This window comes from Colius striatus, chromosome 1 (genome assembly GCF_028858725.1).
Source record: "Colius striatus isolate bColStr4 chromosome 1, bColStr4.1.hap1, whole genome shotgun sequence".
NCBI classification, from domain to species: domain Eukaryota; kingdom Metazoa; phylum Chordata; class Aves; order Coliiformes; family Coliidae; genus Colius; species Colius striatus.
The window spans coordinates 87,033,914-87,060,326 of NC_084759.1; the positions used below are offsets into that span (position 1 = coordinate 87,033,914).

Sequence of the window (26,413 nt, forward strand, 5' to 3'; positions counted from 1 at the left end):
AATGTAGGCTTCCGAAGATGCAGACTTAACCATCCTACTTACCAATACAGGATGCTGGCCGGCCGCTCCAGACTTTGTTGTCCATGCATGTTACTATCCGGTCACCTTTCAGCTGGTAGCCTGGTGAGCAGTAGTACTCACACCGTGAGCCAAAGTAGGCACCATCTAAACACTTGAAGCCTCCATTGGTTGGCATGGACAGGGTGGGGCAGCGTTTTTCTGGAAGAGAAAACAAGGATTTCTGGAAACCTGTTGCTCTCCTTTAAAGCAATGTGAACGTGGGGCTTTACACAGAAATAAGGATGCAGTTAGGAACTGACAAGTGAGAGAAAGTCATGTTCCACATTATGCTTTTCATACAGTTCTTATTAGCTGCATTTCATTAAGGCTTTGAGGGAAGTTCTCCTTCCCCTCTACTCTGCCCTGGTGAGGCCTCGTCTGGAGTCCTGTGTCCAGTTCTGGGCTCCTCAGCTCAAGAGGGACAGGGAAGTTCTGGAGAGAGCCCAGCGCAGGGCCATCAAAATCCCACACTCATTAAGCATTCCCTATCTTTATCCTTTGCTAAGAGTATCCGTACCACTCATGACACCACACCATGTGCAGCTGTAAGATCATCAGCAACAAGCCAATATATATGTCCAAGTGAACCATCAATGTTTAAAATCCAAGGAACAATTCCAAGATCACCATTTCAAAGGCAAGTAAAATGAATTGTCTGCGGAATGTGAGGCACAAGCCACATGCACAGATTTCATAGCTACTTACGTTTGCACAGCACTTTCCCAGACCAGCGTTTGCTTAACTGACAAACTAGCTGCTGAGGGCCATGCAGCTCGTAGCCTTTTTGACAGCGAATATCACATCTCGTTCCCAATACGTTCTTGTAATATTCCCCTTGAGGCGTCCTGCAGTTTGCATAACCATGTTTCACCTTAATGGGGGAGCACCACGGCGTTTCTGGCAGAGAACGAAGAACCATACATAGTACTTTGCAAAATGTAAAGGGTCAGACATGAACATAAAATCACTGTCTTTATTCAAGGTCACAGGGAAGAAATGGGGAAAAAAGAGTTTTAAAAGCCACCAATCCTCAAAGTGGAAATGCAGCACTGCGGCAAGGTGCACAAAGTCTTACACAGCAGAAGGTCTGCCCTTCAAAAGACTGGCAGCTCTTTTACAGTACAAACACTAAAGACTGCAGCCATTAGATTGTCTGGGAAGGGGGGATTTGTTCTGTGTTTTATTTGTCCATGGAATGAGTGTGCCACCACGTGGACAGTTTGATGACAACTGGACCTTCCTCCCCCACCTTCTTCCTTTTTAAATGGATACGTCTAACTTCTCTTTGGTAACAAAAGTTTGCATTAGGATCACCTTTGGTCTAGCTGTAGTTGTAATCTCTACAACATTTAGCTCTCTCGCTGCCCATTTAAAATACAAAACCATTCCATAACCGTTTGTTCAGTAAAGGCTATTGCCTTGGCTGAACTCTGTGATAGTTCATCCTCCTCCACAGTTCGAAAGGATGTGACTTACATAAATCATCTTGCCAACACATCCAGCTTGTCTGTACACATGATCCACGTCTCAGAACAAGCATTCAGGGTTTAAGTATGACTCCAGTTTTGCAAAGTCACTTTCCAAGTTAGCACCCGGATTAAGGCTGAACCGGATTTTGTGAAGTATGGATAACAGCAGCTCCTTTGCTGTTCTCAGGCAGTTCTGCAGTGCTACACTGAACTTATCAAATGCTCTTTATATCACCAAAACAATAGCCTCTCTAGTAACCAACAGGCATGGTACCATTGCCATGATTCTATCTGAAGGCAAGTGGCTAATGCAACAGACTGAGATAAGATCTTTTGAGAAAGAACTGACTTTATTCCTGTCTTTTGATGGCAACGTGTAGCTTTCAAGTGCAACAAGTTTTCAGGCACAATGTATTTATTTGACAGCTCTAACCCCTGCACTTCCTACTGTCAAATCCTTCAGAGGGCACTGATGTCACTTCACGACATATTCAGAAACAGGAACCCAAGCTGCAGAAATTGAAATCCAGTTCTAAATGTATTCAAAGGCCATGACTTAATGTGTTACACTCTTCACCTCAGAAGATGGGTGGAGAACTACTTTTCCTCAATATCGTCAAAATGAAGTCTTCTGAAGTACAAGAACCACCTTCTTTGCTCCTGGATGCAGGACAGCGACATGCATGGATCTGTCAAGTCAGAGGAAAGCTGGAATTTGGCTGAGACTTTATGGCTAATGCTCCTACTGAACCCGGGGGAAAAATAAAAACCTATCTATGTAAAACCAAATCTTTAATAATTGGTCAGGGCTACACGTTAAAAGAACTCAGAATATGGGTACCATCTTTTTCTAAGGATCTGACACAAGACTTCCCTTTTCCAGCCAAACCTTCAAAACCTTTGTTTAGCTGTGACAACAGGGTGCACCAAGAAAGTCATGCTTTTACCGCAGCCAGCAGCTTCTCAGTAGGAGTTTCCTACGCAAAGAGTGACTAAGCCTGCTCCTTCTCAGCTCTGAGATTTGAAAAGGACCTATCAACAGAGAGGGAAAGTAGGGAGGGAATGCAAGGCAAAAAGAGGAAGATGACAGGTCCTGAAATCCTGTGCGACACTGTGACATGTGGGAGGTACACGACAAAACTTTTTAAGTCCGCAAGAAACATAAGGGAAAAAAAATACCCCAAACAAAACACAAAGAGTTTCAGCCTTCATCCTTACAAAGTCACATTTAAAAATAGAGACACTTAAAAATTGATCGTTTTTGGCAGATGTTCAAGTCTAGCTCTTAATTTCTGAAGTTACTATGTACATTTTTTTTACATGATGTGGACCATGCCCACACATAAACAAACAAAATCCGATATAGTCTGTTCTACTTCTCAGACATGGGATGTTTATATGCAGCATGTAACGTCTCTAGGACATATTTACACTTTCCCAATAGAAACTGCATTGTACACCTACATTTTGCTCTGCTGGTCCTGAATCAACACAAATAGCACCCAAAGACGAAACTCAGACACTAATTGTCAAGCCTTCAACTAGACCAAGAGCATGTTTCTTTAGACTAGTCTGTTTCTGAAAGCAGTCCTATTGTACTGTGACGTGCTTGGTTTTGTATTTCACCAGTGCATGTGGAAACCCTACACAAAGATGTGTAAGTGGCATTGTTCTCAGCACCACCAACTAGTCAGTAACTAAGGCATGGGAAATGAGCAGAGCAGTTTAAAAGCATGCAGCAGGTCAGGGGCAGAGTGCAGGTGAGCTTTTTTGGCTTAGCCGCACAATCATCCCATCTCTTGTTTTCTTCTGCCAATGCTCCTGTTTTGCAAGTGCTGTCAAAAAAATCATCCATTACTTACCTTCCAGTTACGAGAAAACAGTTTGTTGGAGAGTGGTTTCTCGTTTTTAGGACTATTTCCTGTCCATCACCCTAATCCATATCTTAGAGTTAGCAAAAGACATTAAAAACCATCCCCTACATCAACTGACTTGGGTCCCTTTGTTGAGGGATTGTATCACAGTGGCTTGCTGTGAATCAAATTAAAATTGGGAGAGCAGGTGAGGAGTATGAGCTAACAGAAACAGAAGTCAATCAGCTGCTACTGAAGTAATGAGTGATGACAGCATCCCATCTTTGCAGCTTCCTTAGCTGCCTACCCCACTGACACTAGTGCAGTCTCAAGCACCACCTCCAGCCACTCTGAGAGAAGCCACACATGTTGGATTCACAGAGGCAGCCCCTATCTCATTCACCTCCTTGAGAAATCCCCATCTTCCTGATCTAACAACAGCTTTGCCCTAATTTCCCCTTCAGTGGTCACATCCCCAAAACTTCCAACTTTCTTGTCCCACTTACTCTTCTCCTGCCCTGACACCCTAAATTTCAACTTATTAATTTTTTAAATTAAAAAAAAAAAGGCTTTTCACATCTGCTGTAGGATGTCCTCAACTAAGGAGAAGGCCCCTGATTTTCTGCAGAAGGCTTTAAGCCTGAAGTTACTGGGAAAACACTGACTGAAGAGGCACAACAGAGCAGAGGAAGACTCCAGTAGGCTGAGCTTTTGCCCCAGCCAGCTGCGTAATCCTTCAGCAAATCAGTTCAAGATATTTATGCCTTGGGCTTTCCAAATACATAAGGTGCAAACACATATGGCTGATTTACTTTGTAGAGGGTGTTAAGACAAACACACTTTGCAACATGAACAAGAAGCTGATAAAATAAATAAATAAATGCAGACAGACAAAGCAGCTGTTTCAGGTGTTGCAAACTGCCTGAATTTTTCTGGAAATTTTTTGTGGCTTTACAAGCATGCTTGCCTTGTGCAAACAGCTGCACATATATATATATATAGATAGATAGATAGATATAGATATACATATCTGAAAGTGGCTAACAGCTAATAAAAGCATTTTAATGCATAAACAGAATACTGAAAACGAAAAAGCCCTTCCTGTAAGTGTCACTGCTGCCACAGTGGTCTGCAGAGAGAAACAAAGCAAGGGAGGGGTAATACATCTTTTACTGGACCAAATGATACCATCAGAATGAAAAACAAAAACAGACATGCTTTTGGATGCTGATAGCTTGAAGAGCTTCGGAGGAACATCTGTTTGATATAAAACATTATTATGCTTAGTCGAGAACTGAATGCAATTAGAAGAAAGTGGGCGAGGCAGGGTTTACAAGGGCAAATATCTGGGTTTAGACCAACTGATATCACTGAAAAAAAAACCCAAACAGCTAACCTGAAAAGCTTCTCTGCCTGAAAGCACATCAAAGGGCATAACAAAGTTTCAGATCAAAGTTTGTTTATTTTTAAGTGAAGGTGCATACTTGTTTTCAAAGGCTAAGTAGCTACATGGAGTATTTAATGGAATATTAAGGCTGTGTGAGACCTTGACAGGTCCCACAAACTGTTACCTGCCTCAAGACAAGATCAGTCATGTTTTTTGAAGTCTTTGGAAATAAGCAAAGCTACAGGTTTACCAGGCACCTGTTTTGGAGCTTGACCATCTGTCCTGGGTTTTGTTCACCCATCTGAAACTGGAGTTTTCAGGTATGAGGACTTATATACTGTTTTTTTGTTTAATAGAAAGCTTACACTATTCCTCAGAAATACAACACCCTGCATTATCACTTGGCCTCTGCAATGTTTTACTACTCAGTCCTGTGTTTGAAACCACTGGAAAACAGGCAGCAAACAGAAACAGTTGAAGCCACAATGTTGCCTCTAATGGGCTAGGGCCTACTGTTTGAGAAAATGTGTTTGGAATGAGGATCCTCAAAGCAGTGGCAGTAGAGCTCTGACAAGCACAGGAACTACTGTACGTGGAAAGCCCTTTCTCATCAAATATGATCCAAGATGGCCATGCCAAGTGGCAGGAGGGAAAGTATTTTCTAGAGCACCATTTCCCCCAACTCCTCAGCCCTGCTTAAATACCAGTGTCAGCCTTCACAAGCAGCACACAGAGTGACTGGCTGTACTCTTGCTTGTTGGTACACCAACCAACAGAGCTGAGGGTTCACCATGGAGAGAAGGAAAAACTCTTTGAAAGTCTCAGCAACGTTTCTCTGGAAAACCAAGCAAGCTGAAAAACATCCAGATGAAGACAAAAGGGTTTGGTAGGAGGCTGACTCTCCTCCTCCCCAATAAACTGCAAAGCTGTGTTTGCAGATGGCAAAGACGATGCATTTGTGTGCTCGCTTGCACTGTTTAGTGCTGCTTACGTATGTTAACATCAGTTAAGAAAATTCATTTAGTTATTTGTTACTGGGAAGTTTTATTTACAGAGCAGTGGTCTATACCCAAAATACTGGACTGTACATAGAAGAACCTCTGAATATAGCTACTCAGTCCATTTTCCCTTGCTTTGTCTTTCTCCACCCCCTTCCCCCCAATACCAACTTAAATAAGTATGCTAATGAAGAGTGAGCCTTTTCTACTCAGCACTTTATACTCTTAGATTCACATTGTCCGATCTTCAACATTTGGCAGTAGTGCTTGCAAACTCAGGGCAGTTTTTAATATCTGTGTGAATGAGTCATTATGTTTCACTTATCCTGGTGACATTTTGGCTGACATGAGTATAGTCCACGCTGCATCACCATATAAAAGGAATTTATACAGAATTTGCATTTTAACTACTTGCCCTCCCTGGCAGGAATTGGTATTGATTTCTCTTCATGACCTCTGGAATTCTTTTTACAGAGGGTTACATGTCAAAAGGCAAATAAAAATGAGTTTACCCAAATAAAAATTCAGAGAAATGTTTCTGCATGTGTTTGAAGAAAAAAATTTGTGCTTGAATACTTTCCTGGGAGGAACACATGAAAACAGCAACATACCGATAGCATCTGTTCATTCCCCTTTGTTTTTCAGAAACGTCTGATTTACTTTATGGCTTACCTTTTATAAGGCCCATTGACTCTTTGCAGAGAATCAATAACATACAACACACCACCAGTGGCCAGTACTTCCAAGTAATCAAAACAATTACAATCCTAGCATGTCCATAGATTAGTTGGCTAAAAAGAAACACAGTTACCATTTAAAGAGACGGATTAAATGCTAAATTCCTTTCCTGTCTGGGCTTCTGAGGGATTTTGGCAGAGGAGAGAAATACTGAGACAGAAGCCAACTCTTTAAGGAAACAAACACAGTAAACAGAAGACTTATCAACAGTGTCAAAAACCTTCTCAGTCTTGCTGAATGGCAAAATCTTCTAGAATCGGGAAGAAAACCTGAATTTGCTTTATAAACACCCAAGTCAGTTCACTTATTCATTTAGCTACAGAATTTGTTTTTGAACATGTTCATTTGTTAAACACACTTTGCAGGTAGCAGGTTAACTCCAAATGCAAACATTTTTTGCAGAAAAAAAAGTCATGAAAATCAAGTTCTTTTTTGCATGTACTTCTATACATTACCATCAATAGGCCCAGGTTTTGAGTTAGCTTATCATTGATGGTTTTGTTAGCATGTAAGCAGAAGAAAGAAAAGCTCTTCCTGGATTTTCATGATTCAACAATCTGATCTTCCAAGAGCAGAGGCAGTGCAAAGTTACTTACTCAGATGCATACAATAGCGCTGATCGGTACTTGGTCTAATTTCCACTGTTAAAAGGTAGAAATTAAATCTCGATCTAAAAATCCATGAGAAAAATCATGGAGCCGGATCTCCAAGACATTACAATCCATGAAAAGAAAAAGAACAGAGCTTCCTCTCAACAATTAGCTGATCCTCTTTAGCACACAAGCAAAGCATTCACCTTTATATCTACTGCGTGCATACACATCTTCGTCATCTTCAAGGGGTGAATATCCGGATCCTACAATACAAAAGAGAAAAAAATGCAGCAAGAAAAGAAGTATAAATTAAGAATAAAAGAAAGCTTTGCAAAAAGACATGCAAGATTAGGATGCAATAATTTACGCAATGCCATCAGCACAGGCTTCTCTAAAGCTCATATTCATAGCAGACTCACTTTATAGTGAATTTGAAAGGACCAAATCAATTTGATTATCAAGTAAAACAGTAAATCCCTCTCACTGCTCCTAAAGCAATGTTGTGCAATGCCATGTTGCACATGTCAAGTTACAGCTCCTCTGTTACAGAATGTCCACCTATCTTGAAGTTGATCTATTGAGCAGTGAGAACAGAGGAGGTACAGGTGAAGGGGAACATCAAAGGTTTCACTATAAAGTGATTCCATTGTGTCAGTGGCTGTTAACAGCCGTCAGGCCAAACAGCAGAAGTAAAATGTGCATAAAATAGGAGTGATTCTCTTTCACAACCTGTACGACCTATGTACCAAGAACAAAACACTGAGATGCATTACCTGCAAATCCAAGTTACACCCAAATCAAAACCAGTTTTGTATGAAGTAGTCTTCTGGGCTTTTCAAAATAAAGTGATGGTAGGGTTCTGTACTTTTAAGAACCTGTGCAACAGCTAAAACGTTTAAAATGAAAGTCAAAACTGCTTTATAAAAACCAGAAACCATTTGAAGTATCACCGTTCAAGCAACTAATCAGAAACCAGTGAAAATTTACTTTGTACTCTACCAGACTCAGGAAAATCCAGGGGAGAAATGCAGCTCACACATCTGCAGCTGCTCCACGAGAGTACATAGAGTCTGTCTGCAGAAGGGCAGTGCCCTCCACAGCATTAGCCACAGCACTGCTCACAATGTTCAAACTGCCTGCAGATGAAACTCTCTGCATCAAAAAGAATCACAGAATGGTAGCGGTTGGAAGGGACCTCCAGAGATCCCTTTGTCCAACCCCCTGCATTAGCAGGTTCCCCTTGATCAGGTCACACAGGAACACATCCAGGCGGGTTTTGAAAACCTCCAGAGATGGACACTAGACACCCTCCCTGGGCAGCCTGTGCCAGGGCACCCTCACAGTAACGTTTTTCCTCATGTTCCAGTGGAACTTCCCATGTTCCAGCTTTGTCAGTTATCCCTTGTTCTGACACTGGGCACTACAGAAAAGAGACTCTCACTGTGGTACTTGTGCACTGGGTGCTAGTGCTCAGGACCTGTGACTTGCCTGGTCTGCTCAGCAGTTCATTCTCGGAACCACAGAAAAGTGGTAGATGCATGTGCTCCACGTCAGATCAAAATCTTGCACCAATACTGCAGCTATGTGAGCCATTTAGAATCCTCCACGTGAAAAATCAAGAGGTGTGCTCATGTGTACCATAAAAGTAGCAAAACCCCACAATTCACCTTGGGCCCAATTCAAAGCTTGCTGTTATCACTGGGAATCCTTCCATCATTTTTCAGGTTTCGAGCTGGGACCTGACAAAGTGAACTTCCAAACAGAAGTTCACTTCTCCCCTGAAATCGAGGGCTTGATAATTGGCACAGGCTTCTTGTCACTTAGGATCCATATCTCTATGTTCTTTACATTTATTGTTGTGGTTGAATTTTTGATGGGTAAACACTGACATCTGGGAAACTTCTCAACATAAAAACCTTAAGCTTGGTTTCACCTGATGTCTAACTGTGTAACATAAAGCAAAAGCTAGGATGCCTGAGGGCTTTGTGAAGACCTTGATATGTAAATGAGCACTTTTCAAAGCATCAATTATTCTGTCAGAAATTAAGATCCTCTTAATGAAATACTCATTTTGAGAGTTGCAAAACTATTATCTCAGTATTATCACTCCTAATTGTGCAAATTTTAGTGTGCAGCGACTTTAGCATTTAAAATCAGCAAATGTTAGAGCTACCCGAGCTCTTAACATATTTATCTTTCCTTAGACAATAAACAGTTACCTACTTTTGAAAGGCTTCTAACAAAAACTAGCCTTAAAGAGTTATTTGGTACTCTTGCCCTGAAACGAGGCTCTGCTCATGGGGTTTGAAATCTCCCATTTCCCACTCATTTTCTATCTCAATAGGAGAAGCAAGTCATGTTTCTCTCTTAAGAAGCAACGTTTCATTATAATTGTTAACCACAACAGGCCTGGCTTGGGGAACCACCGGAGAGGTCATCCTGACCCTACCCAGGGAGGAGTTTCTTGTTCCTTAATTTTCCATGGCTTCATCTCCTAGCAATTCCACCATCCAACACCAGGCCTCAGCAAGATTGGAAGAGCCTACACAAGCTGGAGGCACCAAAGGCAGTTTGGGCATCCCCCACCGGCCTCGGGCCACACCATGGACAATGGACCCATTCCAGAGGGCTGTCCCTGAAGAATTGGGCTGGCTCTGCAAGGATGTATCTACACCACCATGTCACTGCCCTGGGCACTGCAGCACCACTTCAGCCAGAGGTGCTGGATTTTTTCTGGCCTCCACACGCACATGTGCCTGGGCCCTGCCTCACTACCACATTCACCCACCCACTCTGCTCTGCAGACCTATCCTTACTGCCCCAGGGCCATACAGAAATATGTGTTATACAGCAGCCCATCAGCAAAGCAATTCAGCTTTGGTAGATGGCTTCTGTCCTGAGAGCCACAAAGTCTCCCCTGGTACCACCCTGTGAGCAACTCTGAGCAAATTTCCGTTTCATCTTCATTTTCTCAGCCACAAAGCAAACTATTTCTACATCACACATATTCAAAATTAGCTACCAAGCCACATAAGGACAAAGGCCTGTCCTGCATCTGAGGTGCTAAAATTACCACAATACAAAAACTGAGTATTTGAAAAGAATGACAAGAACAACAAGCTGCTTTACAGATGTCCCTCATCACAGTTCAGGGTATATAGCAGATTCCTGCCAAAACCAGCGTGGATTTTGTTCTGGCAGACAACAAGCAAAATGCAAGAAATAACACTTTCATTTTAAGATTAATTATGAACTTAGACAATTCTGTTTGTTAGGAAAAAAAAAAAATCCTTATTCACAAAATAACCACTACATTTTTATAACCCAGGGATGCATAGGAAAGCTTTCTCTTTACATCCATTTTATTGGGACATAGCATTTTAATTAAACTACAGGCAATCTAGTAGAAAACACATAGCTGTGTCTGTCAAATCAAATAGTCTCTGCAAAATGAATAAATCTAGGGATACAACAAGGCTGTAGGAGCTATGAAAGTAAGTCAGTAAGCCTTCTGACAAAGTAAAAATCCTTGTACAAGAATTCATTAAGAGGACACATTTACTTTCAGTGTTCAAATTGGCAAGCTAATAGGACACTAAGACATGCAACAGTTACCCATTTGAGCAAAGCCTAAATCAGATCATTTCAGGATCAGTTTTGTTTTGTGGTTGAAAAATCCACTCCAAGTGTCCCAATGCCAGCCTTCAAGCCAATTCTCGTTCAGCAAAACACTTCACTATCTCCTGAAGTGATCTTACCAGCCTCGAGAAGACCACTTGTTTGACCCTAAACTCAAGCAAAATTGATTACAGATGTATACTTTCAACTTCAAGCATCTGGTGAAGCACTCTGCTGCTCTAGTAACACAATCTATACCCAGTGGAGGCTGCTATTCTCAGTTTCTCATTACAGCTCCATTTCCACACTTAGAGTCCAGCATTTGCTCTCCTGGCCAGGGGCCTTGGTCAGCTGAAAAAGAAAGGGAAGGAAATGGAGAACATAGCTGCATTCATGAACAAGCACAAATTGCAATTACGAGTTCACGTTTGCACACAATACAAGATAGATAAATACACAAAGCCAGACAGGCATTAAGAAAGATACTTTCTATATTTCTAGTATCTGATTGTCCTGCCCTTTGGCAAAGTCTGCAAAATCTTTGAGAGTACTTTGATTGCAGCAATTGATTTGCCAGTGTTTGCAGAGCCAGAGAAGGAGACAAATGCTATCAGATTGCAGAGGAAGTTTTAAGAGGACTTCTGCTGTCCCTCAGTTCTATTCAAAACCCGACTTAACTACATTACTCATTTGTGCATTGCAGATCCCCGAGCAGACAGAAAGACACTATTGCAGACATGAAAATCTCAAACTTCACCACATTTGCTGGGCATAGCAATTCAGACCATTACAGGCAAAACTTCTCTAATGGATAGGTCACCTCCACAGTACAACCTTTTAGATATTACATGGTATTAACCTTTACTTGGAAAACAATCTTTCCATTCTGCTTTACCACCTCAAAGGTCTCCAGAACTCAAAGAAGTCCAGAGCTATCAATAGTTGCTTAGCCATCTTGATCCTAACAAACAACAACACAAAATTTTGCACCTTCTCTGACCTGAAACCAGGCATTTTCTCAATAGAGCGCTTCATTCTGACAGGCAGCAGCAAGGAAAGGTTTAAAACAACAACAGAAATACACAAAAGAAAAATCAGTACTGGTAGAAGATTTAAAGGTTTCTTTAAAAAAAACCCAAAACATTAAAGCCTGCTACCACACGTAAGTCTTAGAATAGAATGGTAGGGGTTGAAAGGGACCTTTAGGGATCATCCAGGAACTGAATATATATTTCAGAAAAGATTACTGCATTTCTATTTTTTATCATGGGAAATAGACAACAGAAAAAAACAATCCTTATAATACCGTGCTAATTTCCAATCTCATCTGCATGGCAACTTTCACAAAATAACCAAAAGGAAAACAAAGTGGGGGGAAAAAAGTGTGCAAAGATACCGTGTGTTATGCACAGGGCAACAACATGAGTTAAATGAGCTTTGATGGCATCATCTCTGGTCTGCTGGCACTGGCTACTCTTTGACACTGGGAGGAGAGAAAAGGCTCCTTCCAGACGCCATCTATCCTTCAAAACAGAGAGCACTTGGGAATTCCTTCCATGCTCAAATAGATGATCTGTTTAAGCATGTGTAATAAGAGGATGACCAGTTTCCATCAGCGAGTCTAACATCTGAATTTAGTTCCTCCAATGTTTTGCCTCAGAGTTTTACATTCCACAGTACCTGAGGCCACATCAAATAAAAGATCTTTAAATTTATCTTCATGTGCAGACTGTAGCGCTTCTTGCAATACAGCATGGCTGGGTCACCCTAAGACCTCAAAAGTCTGCAAGACGCACATGAGGAGGCAGAAAAGGCATTAAAAATGGTCATGATCTTTTACATTAGACAGATGTGTGTAAAAATGCTTGCACTCATTTTATGACAGCAGTGAAAATGTAAACCCAGGTTTTTAATCTCATTCTTTACTGATTGGACATTATGCCCCAGTCCTACAAAGCTCATGCTTAGATGCCATTTGGTTTGGCTGGATTTCAGTATTTGTTTAAAAACTGTCTGCTCACTCATCTGGTCTGAAAGGCTTAAACCTCACACCAAATATAACATTTATTTTGTTACAGAAATCAAAGAACAAATAGCAGAGGAAAAGTCAGCAAAATCAATAACTAGCCAGAGATACTGATTTGCCTTGAACCTTCCTACAGATGGGCTGACAGAGAAATGCAACTGTTATTAATGAAGATGTTTAAATGTAGAGAATCTAATAGCAACTGTTCATATTAAGCAATTTTCAACACACTTAGTAACTCAAAAGATATCATCTGCCCTTACTACTCAAAGGATGTTCCCACTGGCCACACCACTCTTAAGTCTCCTGACTGACTCAATCAGTAGTCTCAGCTGTCTTTGCAATGCACAGGAAAGCAAGTTAAAGCACAGAAACCTGACAATCTTGTATTCAGCAAGAGCTATGCTGAACTGAGAAACGGAAGATACGAAGATAGTAACAGCATGATCCTGAATCCAAATGTAGCTCACTTATCCAGACCAAGTTAATAACACCATGTGGAGTTTAGTAGCCCAGATGATTAATTCCAGGAATGTTTGGAAATTTCCCTGCCTGTATTCATGGAAATTACAAATGCTGATAGCAGAGATTTGAGTTTCTATGAGCACCCAGCAAGCTCCACACCACTGTTGTGCTTCTCTTCCTTGCAAGTATAAAGTCTTTCAAGCACAGAAAGTAATTCCACACCAAGAAAATCCTCTCAGGGCTATACACAGGTTAATGCACTGTGTCTCAGTATTGATTAAGATGCAAACACCATGTTTTAAAGCACAGGTTTTAACTTGCTTCAAGAGAGATGCCTCATGCAAGGCTCCATCAAAGAACAGTTCTTTCAAAGTTGTCATAATCAAAGCATAACTGAAACACAGTACAGAAAGCCTAATTATTAGCAAGTTCAAAAGAGGTCAGAGATATCTGCAGTTTGCATGCCAGCAGCAGCTTATGCTTTGTAGAATAAAACTGTCCAATTAGAAAGAAATCAGGAAAACACAGACACAGGTTGTTTTCCCAAAATATAATCTCTTCCCTCCTTCCTTGCCATCTGTTGGACCAATGTGACTATGGAGAAACTCTATAGCTGACACCAAGCCATGAAGGTGTTTCAAAACAGACTAATTATACATGCTAAGAAAGCTGTTGCTTTACACAGAAGTCAGGTAACAAAACTCACTTCATGCGCTGGCAAAGAAAACACTACTCCTGGTATAAGGTGTCTCCTTCATTTCAATGAAGTCACATACTGACAAGTAAGCAGCTATGCCCATGTAGTTTACTGTCCCGAAAATCAGTGGTGGGATGGAAACCACAGGGACACAAAAGTTACTGTCAGTCCAGAAATGCTCTATAAAGTACAATTCAACTCTGCTTCCTTTTATGTACACAATGTACACATCTTAGACACAGCAAATCCAAAGCAAAGCACTTTCCACCACCAATTTTGGTTTATTTTTCCCTCTCTTGACTGGCAGTAAACGTGGAAGTTGTTCAAGTGGCTCTGACTCAACTCAGGCAGAAGTCCTGTAATACAGCAGCAGTCAAGGGAAAAGCTGGCAGACTTAACAAGAAGCTACAAACACCTTTGCCAACACATGCATACAGTCCAGGAATTTTAGTGCAGTTTTACATTGCTCTCAGATATCTTGCTCCACAGCAAATCTATTAGCTTTTACTAAAACTGTGAGTTTCGTGTTAGGATGAGCAGCATAGTCAAACACTGCTTCAAGTATACACACATAAAATGTATACACACATAAAATAACTAAAGGCCCTGGGAAAATATTTTTTTTAAATACTATTCACTTGACGCTGTAATAAAATAATATCCTCCAGGAAAATTGTGTCCTTATATTCAACAACAACAAAAAAAACATGATGCATTTCCAAATTCCTAATGCTGAGAATTCTGGTTTGTTCTGGTTTGCTTGTCATGTGATATTTTGTGTGATTCAACAGGAAGTAAAGATTTCATCAAATTTTGCTTAAAATGCAGTTTCAGAGTTGTAAATGCACATATGTTGCTGGTTTCCAACAGAAAATTAGTTTAAAGAAAATCTAGACAAAAAGGTAAAGCATATGGATGAAAGTCCTCTGCTATCAAAATGGAAAAAAAAACCCCAAAGCGTCTCAACAGAGACTAAAAAGACATACTTGGGAGCTGGCATTGGTACATCTTCAAGAAAAGTATCAGTTATCTCCTGTGTTGTTCCTTATTTCCCGCACAGGCCACATTCCAAACAGTAGAACCCACCAGACACCACAATGATTCATCAAGTAGATGGGCTTCACGGGTCAAGCTGGAAGCTTGACTCAGAGGGAGAAATCCAGACATTATGTACATGAACAGTGCTCTTAATGAAATACTGATTTTCAGCATGACCAGTGAGAGGGTTTTTTTGTTTGTTTGGACTCATTGACAAATAGAACATTTAAATAACTAGGTGCAGAGGAAAAGGAAGAAATTAGCTTCAGTAATTTTTCAGGCTGGCAAGAGAAAGTCCAGAAGCACCTGCCCTCCCTTTTAAATGGCTCCACCTGATAAGGATCTTGCAATGAACTGAAATCCAGCAAAATAAGATTAAAAAACAGGCTAACAAACTAAGTCCTTGAATATTTGGAATGGCAGCTAGTTAAGCCAGCAGAAGACCTACTAGGAGGAGGCTGAAAAAAATGTTTTCCTTGCTCAGGCCTTGATGAACTCCAAGTTTCATTTTTGTTTAAAGAACTCTTCAATAAACAATGCTAAAAAACCTAACAGCAGCATCTCTCTATGATCATGGTCAGCAGTACCAGGCTGTAACAAAAGAAAGCGTAATGAACACTAAAATGTAAATCAATTCAGCTGAGAAAAATGTACATTCTTTAATCAATAGGTTTGAGGAGGGTAAACACACCGCATTACATGTACATAAAACACAGTTGCCATCACTGCAGGCTGCATACTATTATATTTGTTATTCTGAGCATATATATGGTCTAAGCCTGAGGTTAACCATATCAGGAAAGCAAAGCCTTCACTTACAGCAGCATGGAAATACAGACAGCTCTTGACACAGAACAAATTGCACTCTGTGCCTGACAAACTACAAGCAGATCTGCAAAGGATGTCCACATGTTGCCTGTGGTTTTGACACCTGTAAGCGTTACTGGTTTCTTTGCTGCTCTCACACAGCCACCATCCACAGGTAATATTTGTTTACAGCAAAACCCAAACTGTGTTCCAACCCACCAGACATCAGCTCATCTCAATTATTCATGGCTTTGTCACTAGTCAAATGGACTACAATAGCCTAATCTACCTAAGCATGAAGTTCCAGGCAACTAAAGAAATTCCAGCTGTTTTACTGTCTTGCAGCACATCTCTGCCTGCCCTCTGTTTTGTAGGCTAATTTCTCACAACAGTTCTAACAGGGATGTATATTTGGCCCTCTTCTCCAGCAGTGATCTTCCAGCCTGAGCTGAGAACTGCTCACCTGCATCCTGCTAGCAAGCCCATTCTCTCCAGGACTCTGGAGACTGCATGGCCACCTACAGATATGTGTGACCTGAGCCCAGTTAGGAATTTCCAAAGCTGCTTTGCTGATGGATCGATCTTACACACCCTAAAAATCAAATTGACACATGCATTTGGAGTCATGAGGAAACAATGGGCTGGTAGGGACCTCGAGAGCTTTCACCTCACTGAAAGCAACAACAGGTCTGTGGATGGCATTGTTTGGCTGTGCACACTCGGTCTCATTAGAGTACCCTAAGAGCTGGGATGGATGAAACCCTCCATAAAACTGGATAAGCTGTGTACCGGTGAAGTCAACAGACACATGGACTGTTCCAGGCAGTCTGCCTCCAGTCTATCTGAAAGGGTGAAAGACTACCTCAGGCATTGGGATAAATTCCTGTTCAGACACCCTCAGATGCCACAGTGGTTTCCATCCCTGATGGCACGGCGTACCTCCATCAGGACAGTAGATCCTGAGAGCCAGTCCCACCTGTGGCACAAACTCTTGTGGCACAAATTGCTCTCACAGCCATTCCTACCTTCTAGGCAAACAGAAGCAATTGGAGGGGTTTTTTTAAGACTCCTCACATGAAATGTATCAAACTAAGTTTATAATAAATCAAACCTGAATTACACATGACGACTCACACAAACAAGATGCTTCAGCAGCTTCTTCAATGGGGAAAGGGTGGGAGGACAGATTATAATTGTCAGCAGGAGCACCATTAGATGCACTAGAAGGCTGCAGAATGAAAAGGAAACTAGAACTCTGAAGATGTAAACAAATGCTACCACATTATTTAAGATCCAGAGTAATAAATCCTATGAGCACACTTCAATATGCGTTTTTTTCCCTTACATTATGACATTTTAGGCCCTTTAATGCAGGCCTACATTTTAGGAACAGATTGAAAAAGCAGAAAAATGGGAGGCCACCTACAGAAGACTAATAAGAGACTAAAATGAGGTATTACTACTGGTAACTAAAAAAGGTAGAACCACTCATTAATTAAGTAAAGCACATTTAAGCTGAAAGTCTCCTTAATTACAGGTTCCAGTTGGCTTTGGGATAACTTTCCAAATGAAGAGACTGAAAACTAATCCCAAGCTATTCTGAATTGCTGACAAATAGAAGAAATGTTTTGGTTTTGTTTCGTTTTTTAAACACTGACACTGGAAACTAGCACATCCCAGTAACTAACTTTTAATAGTACAGAACCAGATACACTGCTTTCCTCTCTTTATCCTTGAGTCATGTGTTATTTCTGAAGCTCTGCCATCTACAAAATATTTTTCAGATTTTATGAGGAAACTAAAAGGAAGGCTCCCTTGGAAAAACTCAGCTTTAAGCTTCAGACACTACACCAACAGTTGAAAACTTGCATCAAGGGCTGTTTGTAATCCATAGGAAACTCTCCAACAAGTTCCTAGAAAACAGAAGGAGAGTGGAAAAATGTAAAGTTACTAACTGTGCTCTCCCCTTGCTCTTCAGTAAGTGGAGTCACAGAGTATCAGAAGCAATACACAACTACTGTAAACACTACATGCTTCCAGTGAGCTCCATCGAGGTCTTCTCACCTGTGCAACTTTCCTTTACCTTCTCTAAGTCACTACTTAAATAAATACAGAAAATCTTCTGTTGTGGCTCATTATCCTCAACTGGCTCATGAAGGACTTCTCCCCATTTAGCCTCAAGCTTGCATTTTTTCAGTAGTTATTTTTCAATGAATAAATGTGACTACAGTGCAGGAGATGTCTGTCACAGCACACTTTAAGTCTGACTTCCATGTGAGCAGCTTCCTTTTATAAAAACTAGAAGCCCAAAAACTGGTTTACAAAGTCCTGGATCTAGAAAATTTGATATTTTATCCATGACAAATAGAAACACCCTGCAAACAGACAAAAACATTAAGAGCTGTTGGTATTAATATTGGAGGCTCTTCTTGGAAGACAGACTTCAAAGGACTGCTCATACTTCACTAGCACTTTGAAAGGGTAGCACAAAGAAGCAGCAGGCATTATACTCGGCAGAAAGAGCTGAAGAAACAACTCAGACAACTCAACTGCCATGTAAGGCAGTCAGCAGGTCAAAACCAGCAAGGACAACAGAAGAACAGCTAGAACTTAAAGAAAAAAAAAAAAAAGAGGTCAGAGAAACTTAAAAATTTAATAGCAAAATAATCAACTCAAGGGAAAAGCAAACAACTGCTATGAAGCCTCAGGAGGTAGGAATTTAATGCATTTCTGAAAAATAGTATTAAAAACAGCCTCAAAACAAACAGTATATAACAAGTTCACAGCCAAAGGCATAGCAGTTGTATAAACCAACTGATAAGAACTGGCTTATTCATTTTGTTTAAAATAATAAATGTTAATCATATCCTAAGGTAGATTCAAAATTTCTTTTGCTTACAGCCAGCATAAAATAATGCCAATTAGAATTTAAAGGAACATTTGAGATACTCCCTCCAAATCCTTGCTCATTTTTCATTACTATTCTTGATTGACAGTGGCAACTCCAAGTTCTCACTTGCATTGGAAAAAAGAGGACAAACAAATTTCCTTTTGAAAGAATGGTTACCAAGGTCATTTGTACGGATATTGCCTTAGAGGTTTCGGTTTCACTAATGATACGTGCCTATCACAAAAGCAATAAAAACCCATATGCTGTATTGATGGCTTCTGATACAACAGACTTCGATCCTTTGGTGACTGTTCTAAATTACAGCTACTGAAATTACACAATCCATGAGGAGCATTAGCTTTGCATTCAAAAAAAATTCTATATACAGCTATACTGCTAAAGACAATGCTCAGAAACTTCAAATGTCCTTAACTAGCAAGTAAATAAAAAAAGGTCAACATAAAATTAAATTTCTTCAGTCTTCCAACCCTAATTGTTGTTTTAAGGCAAAGAGAAATCTAGCAATACTACTGTAACAACTTCAACAAAATTAATGACCCCACTGCACAAAAGCCATGTTTCCAGGATTATACTCTGCTCCTTAAGGAGGTGGAAACAGCAGTGAAAATCCACTGCCACTACCAGAACCTGCAGAGGTGACTGGAGCAACCTAAAATGGGACCCTAAAAGAAATCTTTTTGGAGAGAAGAGAAACATGTATGTGGCCAACCGGTAGGTTTTTCAAAACGTATGAGCTTGAAGACAGGATGGAAACATGTTTTTTCCTAGTCCTTGTAGTAAATACTGTGGGCTTCTGCCCTGGTAACCTGGTCCCAGCTTCAATAGAGACTCTGCAACACTCAGCCATGCAACAAGCAACTCAGGAGAGCAGAAACCAGAATTGCATCCCAAGCTAGTGCAGGGCACCACAGACAGTGACTACATGTGCCTATGTCTCTCCTTCTCCCACCTGCACCATGTCATTACCAAATATCCAGCAGCACCCTTTTCCTTCTCCCCATCTCATCCTGCAAGGCCAAGAGCAGATACCAAGAGGCTGTGGCCAGCACCATGGCCCTCAGCAAGAAGGATGATGCCCCGTTCCCCTTCAGCTCCTGAAAATGCAGCAGCAGGTCCAGCTTCAGCCTCCTGACATCAGGAAAGAGCGTGCTGGGAAGTTTCAGGCCTAAGCAGGGACATAAGACAGCCGTGCTCTGGGTCCCTTTCCTTAGGGGAAGGCTGATGCCTTGCCTTGATGAACAACATCTGGCAGGAAAGAGCAGCTCCAGCAAGCAAGCTGGCAGACAGCTGCAAATTTCTGAGGTCAGGGTTCACTTAACATAATGAGGATATAATCCTTTAATAGCCAGTTCTATGAGTTTTACTTGTCCACATAGACAGGTCAGTGTTGAAAAACTGCTCATTTCAGAAACATCCTGACGATGGTAACTAGAGGCTCTCAGCAAGAACAAGCTAAATTCCCAACAGAACAGACATTTTTAAATAACAAGTTTATGAATTTGTATTTTGTCACATCAAGTTTCTTGCAAGTATCAAAATACTATGCTGTGGAGATACAGCAAAGATAAGCTGGTTTTATCTCATAAAGACAGGATAGGGATGCCATTGTATTTCTCATCATTTCCTCCTCACAGAAGCGAAGTCTGAAAATCCTGACTCATGAGATTTCAGGGCTTTGCTATTAAAAGCAGACTGACAACCCGCAAGTCTGTTATATGGACTGGAGACATAGATGTAAAAAGGGAACATGTCAAACACTGTGAAAAAAAATAATCCACACAAGCAGTATTAAGCTAGCAATATTTCTCACAGAAAAATGAAACCATTGCCTAAATCTTTACTAAGAATTAATACACTGTAAATAATGTGGAATTTAACCCAAACCCAGCTGCAGGTCCAACATGTAAGACATGTAATGCTCACACCAACTTTAACACTGCCAGCCTCTCACTCACCAGCCAGGCCCCTGCTGTCTCCAGGCTGCAAGGGAAGGTCCATGTCTCTCTGCCAGCCCTCATGGCAACGAGACAGCCCTAAGCCTGAAGTCTTCAGTGTACAAATGAGACATCTGAAAGCCTCACCCTCCACCTTTTATTTATTTATTTTTAATAATGGGAAAATACCAATGCCACATTTTTCTATGTTTCTCAACCAGGCACGTTTGACTGAAAAAAAATAATCTCCTCATCTGGGGAAAATGCAGAGTTGTTTGGAAAACCTTAATGATCTAGACCACCCAGACACAAATAAAATCAAAGATAAAGTTCCCTGATTCAGTGTTCTAACCTTCCATTTGCAAATCTAATCCCTTGTCATTAAAAATGGTGACAGATTTTACATGGTTTTCCAGTGTAGAGACCAAATAACAACCAAAGGATCCACACACTTGCTTATCTACTAACGTGCTTTTGAGTTTTGTAGATTTTTTTCTCATGATTTAAAGTTTCCCTTCTTTTGAAGTTTTCCTATGATATGCAAAATTCAAGACCAACTGTACGGTCAGGTCCAGAGTGTATTACGTCTTGTGTGCAAAAGAGAACCAGCTCTACTTTCCCACTGTTTATATATAGACCTGGTACATCAAAGAAAAATTGATGCTACATTTAGCATGAACTCCAAGCAGAAGGCAAGAGGTGACACAGGCTGTATGCAGTAGCTATCCAGTCACTTTCCTCTCACCACTCTGCCCTTCTGCAGCAGACAGGCTCTTTGGCATCTCTTATTTGCAGAGGCACCATCACTTCAACAGCAGTCTGAGACAAGTCAGCATTTGCCAGTAAGAAATTAGGCCAAGGGCAACCTCCAAGGCCTCACAATAAGCTCCCTGGTTCCAGTTCCCTCACTCAGCTCTCTCTCCAAGAACAGAAATAGTTTTCTGGGAAAAAGCAACTGTATTACAGGTCGTTCCAACCGTCCCTCAACAACCTGCCATCTGGGCAAGAAGCTGTCAACAGGACCAGTCCATCAGCCAGTTCCCCAATGTAAAGCTCACTCCAGCCTTCAGAAATCTTCAGGAGCTTGCTACAGCACTGTCATCACAGGTGACTGACTACTAAAAGCCCAAGAGAAATGCAGTTCTGTGTGAACTTGTCAGCTGCTGTATACCGTGGAGCCTGCTGAGCCTTCCTCTTCCCTCCTCACACACACACACACACACACACACACACACAAGTATCTCACTGCGATGGCAGGAATTCCTCACAGCTCCTTCTGCAGTGGAAACTAGAAGTGACTAAGAAAACAGGATAGTTTTAAAAGAACAGTTTCACCGAAACATAAGTTACTGTACCAGCTCTCATACGGACTTGAGAGGAAGGTGATGAGGAGAAGAGCTTAAAGTTTGCTGAACAGCACTGCTGCACAGGGCTTTCCAGTTAAAGTTTATGTAAATTGTGCAATAACTAATCTATGCAGCCATGATTTATGTCTTCCCTTTTAGTGTTTCTGTTGCCATTTGTTAGTCTCACTTACCACAGTGTCTTTATCCAAGAAGGACCAAGAACATTTTGGAAAGCACAGCTTCCCATGAACTGGAACCCTGAGAATCATCAGGCTCTACACCACAAAAATACACCAATTTATTCTTATGTGTCATGTACTACAATATTATTTTTTTTTCAGTCCCCCCTCCCACTTTCTCATTGTCTTTGTGCGATAAAGAACAGCTTTGTTAAAGGCAGAAGAGTAAAGAGAGACCAGGGTCGTGTTTGAGAAATGACATTCATCCACTGCAAATAAAACAAAACCCATTCTCCCTGTGAGGGCCTTACAAACAGGGAAATACTTTATAACTCAGATGGTGGACTTATTTTCAATTCTTTTGTACAGATCTGTTTTAGCAAACCAGTTTACTCTTCCAGCAGGGAAATAATCTATAAATTAACCATATTGTCTTTTTGATGAGTTATAAGTTGTCTTTTATTGCCTACACAATGTATGTGGTTTTTAGTGTATGTTACACCTAAAATGTCTGAAGCATTTTATAAGCATGCCACATACTAGAGATTTCCCTACAAACTGGCAGATAAAAATATTGCTAAAGGCTAATTTTGGATGAGAATAAAACAAAAGAACTTCCAGGACTGCAGTGCATGTCCTGTGCTGTTACTGGTATCTAAGAGGTCCAAAATGCCTTGGAGCCATCTAAAGCTACAGTTTAACATTCTTGGGTTTGACATTCAGCTGGAGAGAGGCATAGAATCCTCAACTGGAAGTACTTCTCTGAAAAACAGAGCCAAAAAAGCAATTTAGGTGTTTGTATTTTCTGAAAAGATAAGAAGTTGTCATCCACTGTGAGTATCTAGTGTGCTGGTGGAAAGGACAAAAGGTAACAAGAGACACCAACAGCACTGCTGGCATTTATACAAAAGTTGCCTTCCATTATTACAGAACTACTCAGGATCTGATGCATTTAACTGGAAATTTCCTTAAAGTCAAAACAAGTTTAGTTACAGTTATCTCCTGCTTCTCCTGGAAACGTATTTTCTATCTCACTATTACAAATGCCAAGAAGCAATGACAAACTCCTGATACCTACAGAAATGGAAACACAGCCAGCAGCTCTAACTAAAGCAGTAACGAGGACAACAGAAAGACTAGCCAGAAAAGTGCACACGGGTACGCTCAGAACCACAACCAGGTACATGTCACCCCTTTTTCAGCTTTAGACAGACCCAAGAACAACCTGCAGCAGTGCCACATCTAACCACACCCACACAGGTTTTCCTTAATATGACGCATTATAGATGCAATGGCAATAATAGTACTTGCTCCTTAGATCAATGTTTTTGGTCAAGGCTCTCCAGACAAACCATTTTACCAAGGGGATGCAGGCACAGGCTAACTAGCTGCTTTAATGTCATTAAAAGAAATGAGCAGTACAGAGCAGAAGCAAATTACCTGTTGGATGCCTTCACAAACAAACATCTGCATTAAGTCAGCCCTCTCTTTTTCTTACTACAGTAATGAGAAAGATCCTCCTTTGAGCTTCAAGTAGCCTTCTGCGGCACTCACATCCATTCCTTTCCCAGAAAAGTATGGGAAAGACCTTTTTATTATTTGTTGGGGTGTTCTTTTTATTTAAACATTTCACTAGCACTAACTCAGCACCAGGCATATTGTTTCTGGTATCTGCCTCTGGCCAGCTTAGAACAGTGAATGTCTATGAGCCAATATGTTTTTAATCTTCAAGAATAGCTGGTTAGAGGCATGTTAATTTTGGCATATTTTACTTACCAGTGATATAGCGTAACTAGAAAGCCACAATGGATGGGACTCAAGACAGGCAACTTCAAGTCATTATTTAAAAGCGCATTGCCCTCAAGTTGACAGCTCTAAAGAAAAGTGTAATTGGCACGGGCTTAGAATCTATGAGGCAGGAGTTGGAAGCAGCATCTCCTCACATCTGGCCAGTCAGCATCAGGAAGCCTGACAAAAGACCTCTGAGGAGCGCAAGATGGAGCACAGACTCCAGCAGGTTAAAACTCTCACGGTACAGCCTAAAAGTAGTCAGACTTTGCTAAGTGACTCATTGCCAGCCCACACTGGTTAAGTGTAGGCTTCGAGTAAACCATGCAGCATGACAAGGCAATGCTGGAAAAGCCTGAATACATGACTGCTTTCAAACTGCAAGGCTATTCTTAGTAGATATACATACAACATGTCTAAATCCAATACCCTAAATGGCAATGGCGTTTCCTGAAAAGAAGAAGGCGGCGGCAAAAAGTAGGGAAGACCAAAACCAGGTATCTTCAATCACACTGCTCAAATTGTAAGAAAACCTCAATCTAGAGTCATGACAAGTTTTAAATTTTACACAACTGGTAAAAAAAGGGCTTCCTTCTTTAACACCACCACAGTAATTTCACAATCTTCAAGACCAACTTTCCTTATAACACAAACTTCTAAATCATCCAAATTGCTTATGTGGACTGTTCTCAAACATGTCTGTTTTTACTCACTGCAAGATCTGCAGCAAAAGATAGCAGTAATATAAAACCTATTGTTATGTATTTTCCTGCAAAGCTGCAGAAGTTTCTTCTGTGCCTCCCTGAAAGGCACAGTTGCATGGCACAATTCAAAGACCATACAAATCAAAGACATATAGGTATTTTATATTTTAATATGTAGATTTTTTATTCACCAGTGTCAACCAAATGCAATCAAGCATCTTTATGATACACATCTTGCATACTTTGGTGGGGGGTGTCCCTTTAAAATAGCTCAGAATGACCCATTTCACAAGAAAAACCCAGAACAGGCATCATTTCAAGCATTTTCATTTCTTTTTGAGCTCTAGATACTGTGCAAAACTTGGTTTCTCTCAGCAGCTAAACTCCACTGATGTCATTTTTTCTCAGATAAAGACGTGGTTTCATTGAGTAAGCAAAAAACGTGAAGTTATAAAAATGTTATCTGCCCAAATGGCAAAAACCCTTGCCAAAAATGCCTAAGCTTGAGTTGTACGGACTGGCAGAGGCTCAGTGCTTCTGCACAGCTGGGGCTGTTTCCCTCTCTCAGCCTGTAATTTGCCCTGCGTGCTCCCATGAGGCGACAGAAGCTCTCCCAACTACTGAGCTGATATTAAGAGAGCTGAAACCAGGGCAGTACGGACCTACAGAAGGCCATCTAAAAGAGACAGGACCATACATAGCAATAAAATGGGTCCCACCCTCATTGCTTATTTCACACCAAATGGCACAAGAGGATGAAGGAAGACATCCTAGATACATTTCTGTGAGCCATGCCCTGGTTTGGCCTTGCCAGAAGGCTTCGCTCTCCCCAGAGGCTTGCAGCGGCTTGCTGTGAGATCACACGAGAAGCCACCATATTATTTGCACCCAGGGGCAGTCAGGAAACATGGGCACCTTGCCTGAAAGGCAAGAGACAAGTTAAAAAATTCAAGCAGGAGAGTAGAAAAGAGTTGAAAACTGCTGCCTGGGTGAGAGAAGAGGGTGTTTCCAGCAATGCAAAACATGAACGAGAGTAGGTTTGGGAGAACGCCATTTTGGAAATCTCTCCTGTACTGCAGAAACGCTTGGGAATCCCAGCCAGGCCTCAGACCTGGGCCCTACTGCGCTAGCACCTGAACAAACAGGGACAGAGGCAAGGGATCCTGCCCAAGGTCTTACACGCCAAGAGTCAGGCAGCAGGGATGGATAGAAGGAAGCCCAGGACAGCTAGGGAGTCCAATCCCATCGGCAAAAAGAGGCCACATTTGTCTAATGTTTCCTGGGGGGAAAGCACAACTCCCAAAACTAGCAACAACAAAGAAAAGATGTTGTTGGGAAGGATATGAAGGAACATGAAGTAGCTGCTTTTGCAAGGCAGCATTGAATCTGCTAAGCACTAGAGAAGAAAGCACAAACATAGCACTAAAAATAAAAATCAGGAGTTGATGATGAAGGCCAGACAGCCAAACGAGGCAACTGTCACACAGCTGGTCCAGTAACTTCTATATAGGAAACAAGTAAAAATCCATGAGCAACACTTTCTTCTCAAACAAGCTTTTTAATAGAAAAGTTTCATTTTAGCAGTAGTGCAACACTGAGGTATTTTGACAAATTTACCTTGGGATGACAGTAGCAGACTCTTAATATGCTCCCATGCTAAACCCATTCTGCATCCATCTTCACAGAGCTGAAAAGGGGGATGTAGTTTTAGATATTTCTCTTAGGGAAAATCCCTGCAGTTGCCAAGAAACACTAGTTATTGAGATAATGGTGGCTGGGGAAGGATTTCTTATCATCTTGAT

The 26,413-nt window shown here is 41.1% G+C and overlaps 1 protein-coding gene across 3 annotated transcripts in view; it reads right to left on the minus strand.

The window, feature by feature from the left end:
• Positions 1-26,413, minus strand: part of SRPX (sushi repeat containing protein X-linked) — a 46,496-nt gene that overhangs the window by 15,129 nt on the left and 4,954 nt on the right. For 2 of the 3 annotated variants that reach the window (XM_061988603.1, XM_061988601.1), the window contains exons 2-4: positions 7,302-7,361; positions 766-957; positions 43-219 (exon numbers count right to left, since the gene is read on the minus strand). In XM_061988603.1, the coding sequence (XP_061844587.1) occupies positions 43-219; positions 766-957; positions 7,302-7,361 (429 nt within the window). The remainder of the gene's footprint in view (positions 1-42; positions 220-765; positions 958-7,301; positions 7,362-26,413) is intronic. The other variant, XM_061988602.1, reaches the window with a different exon arrangement.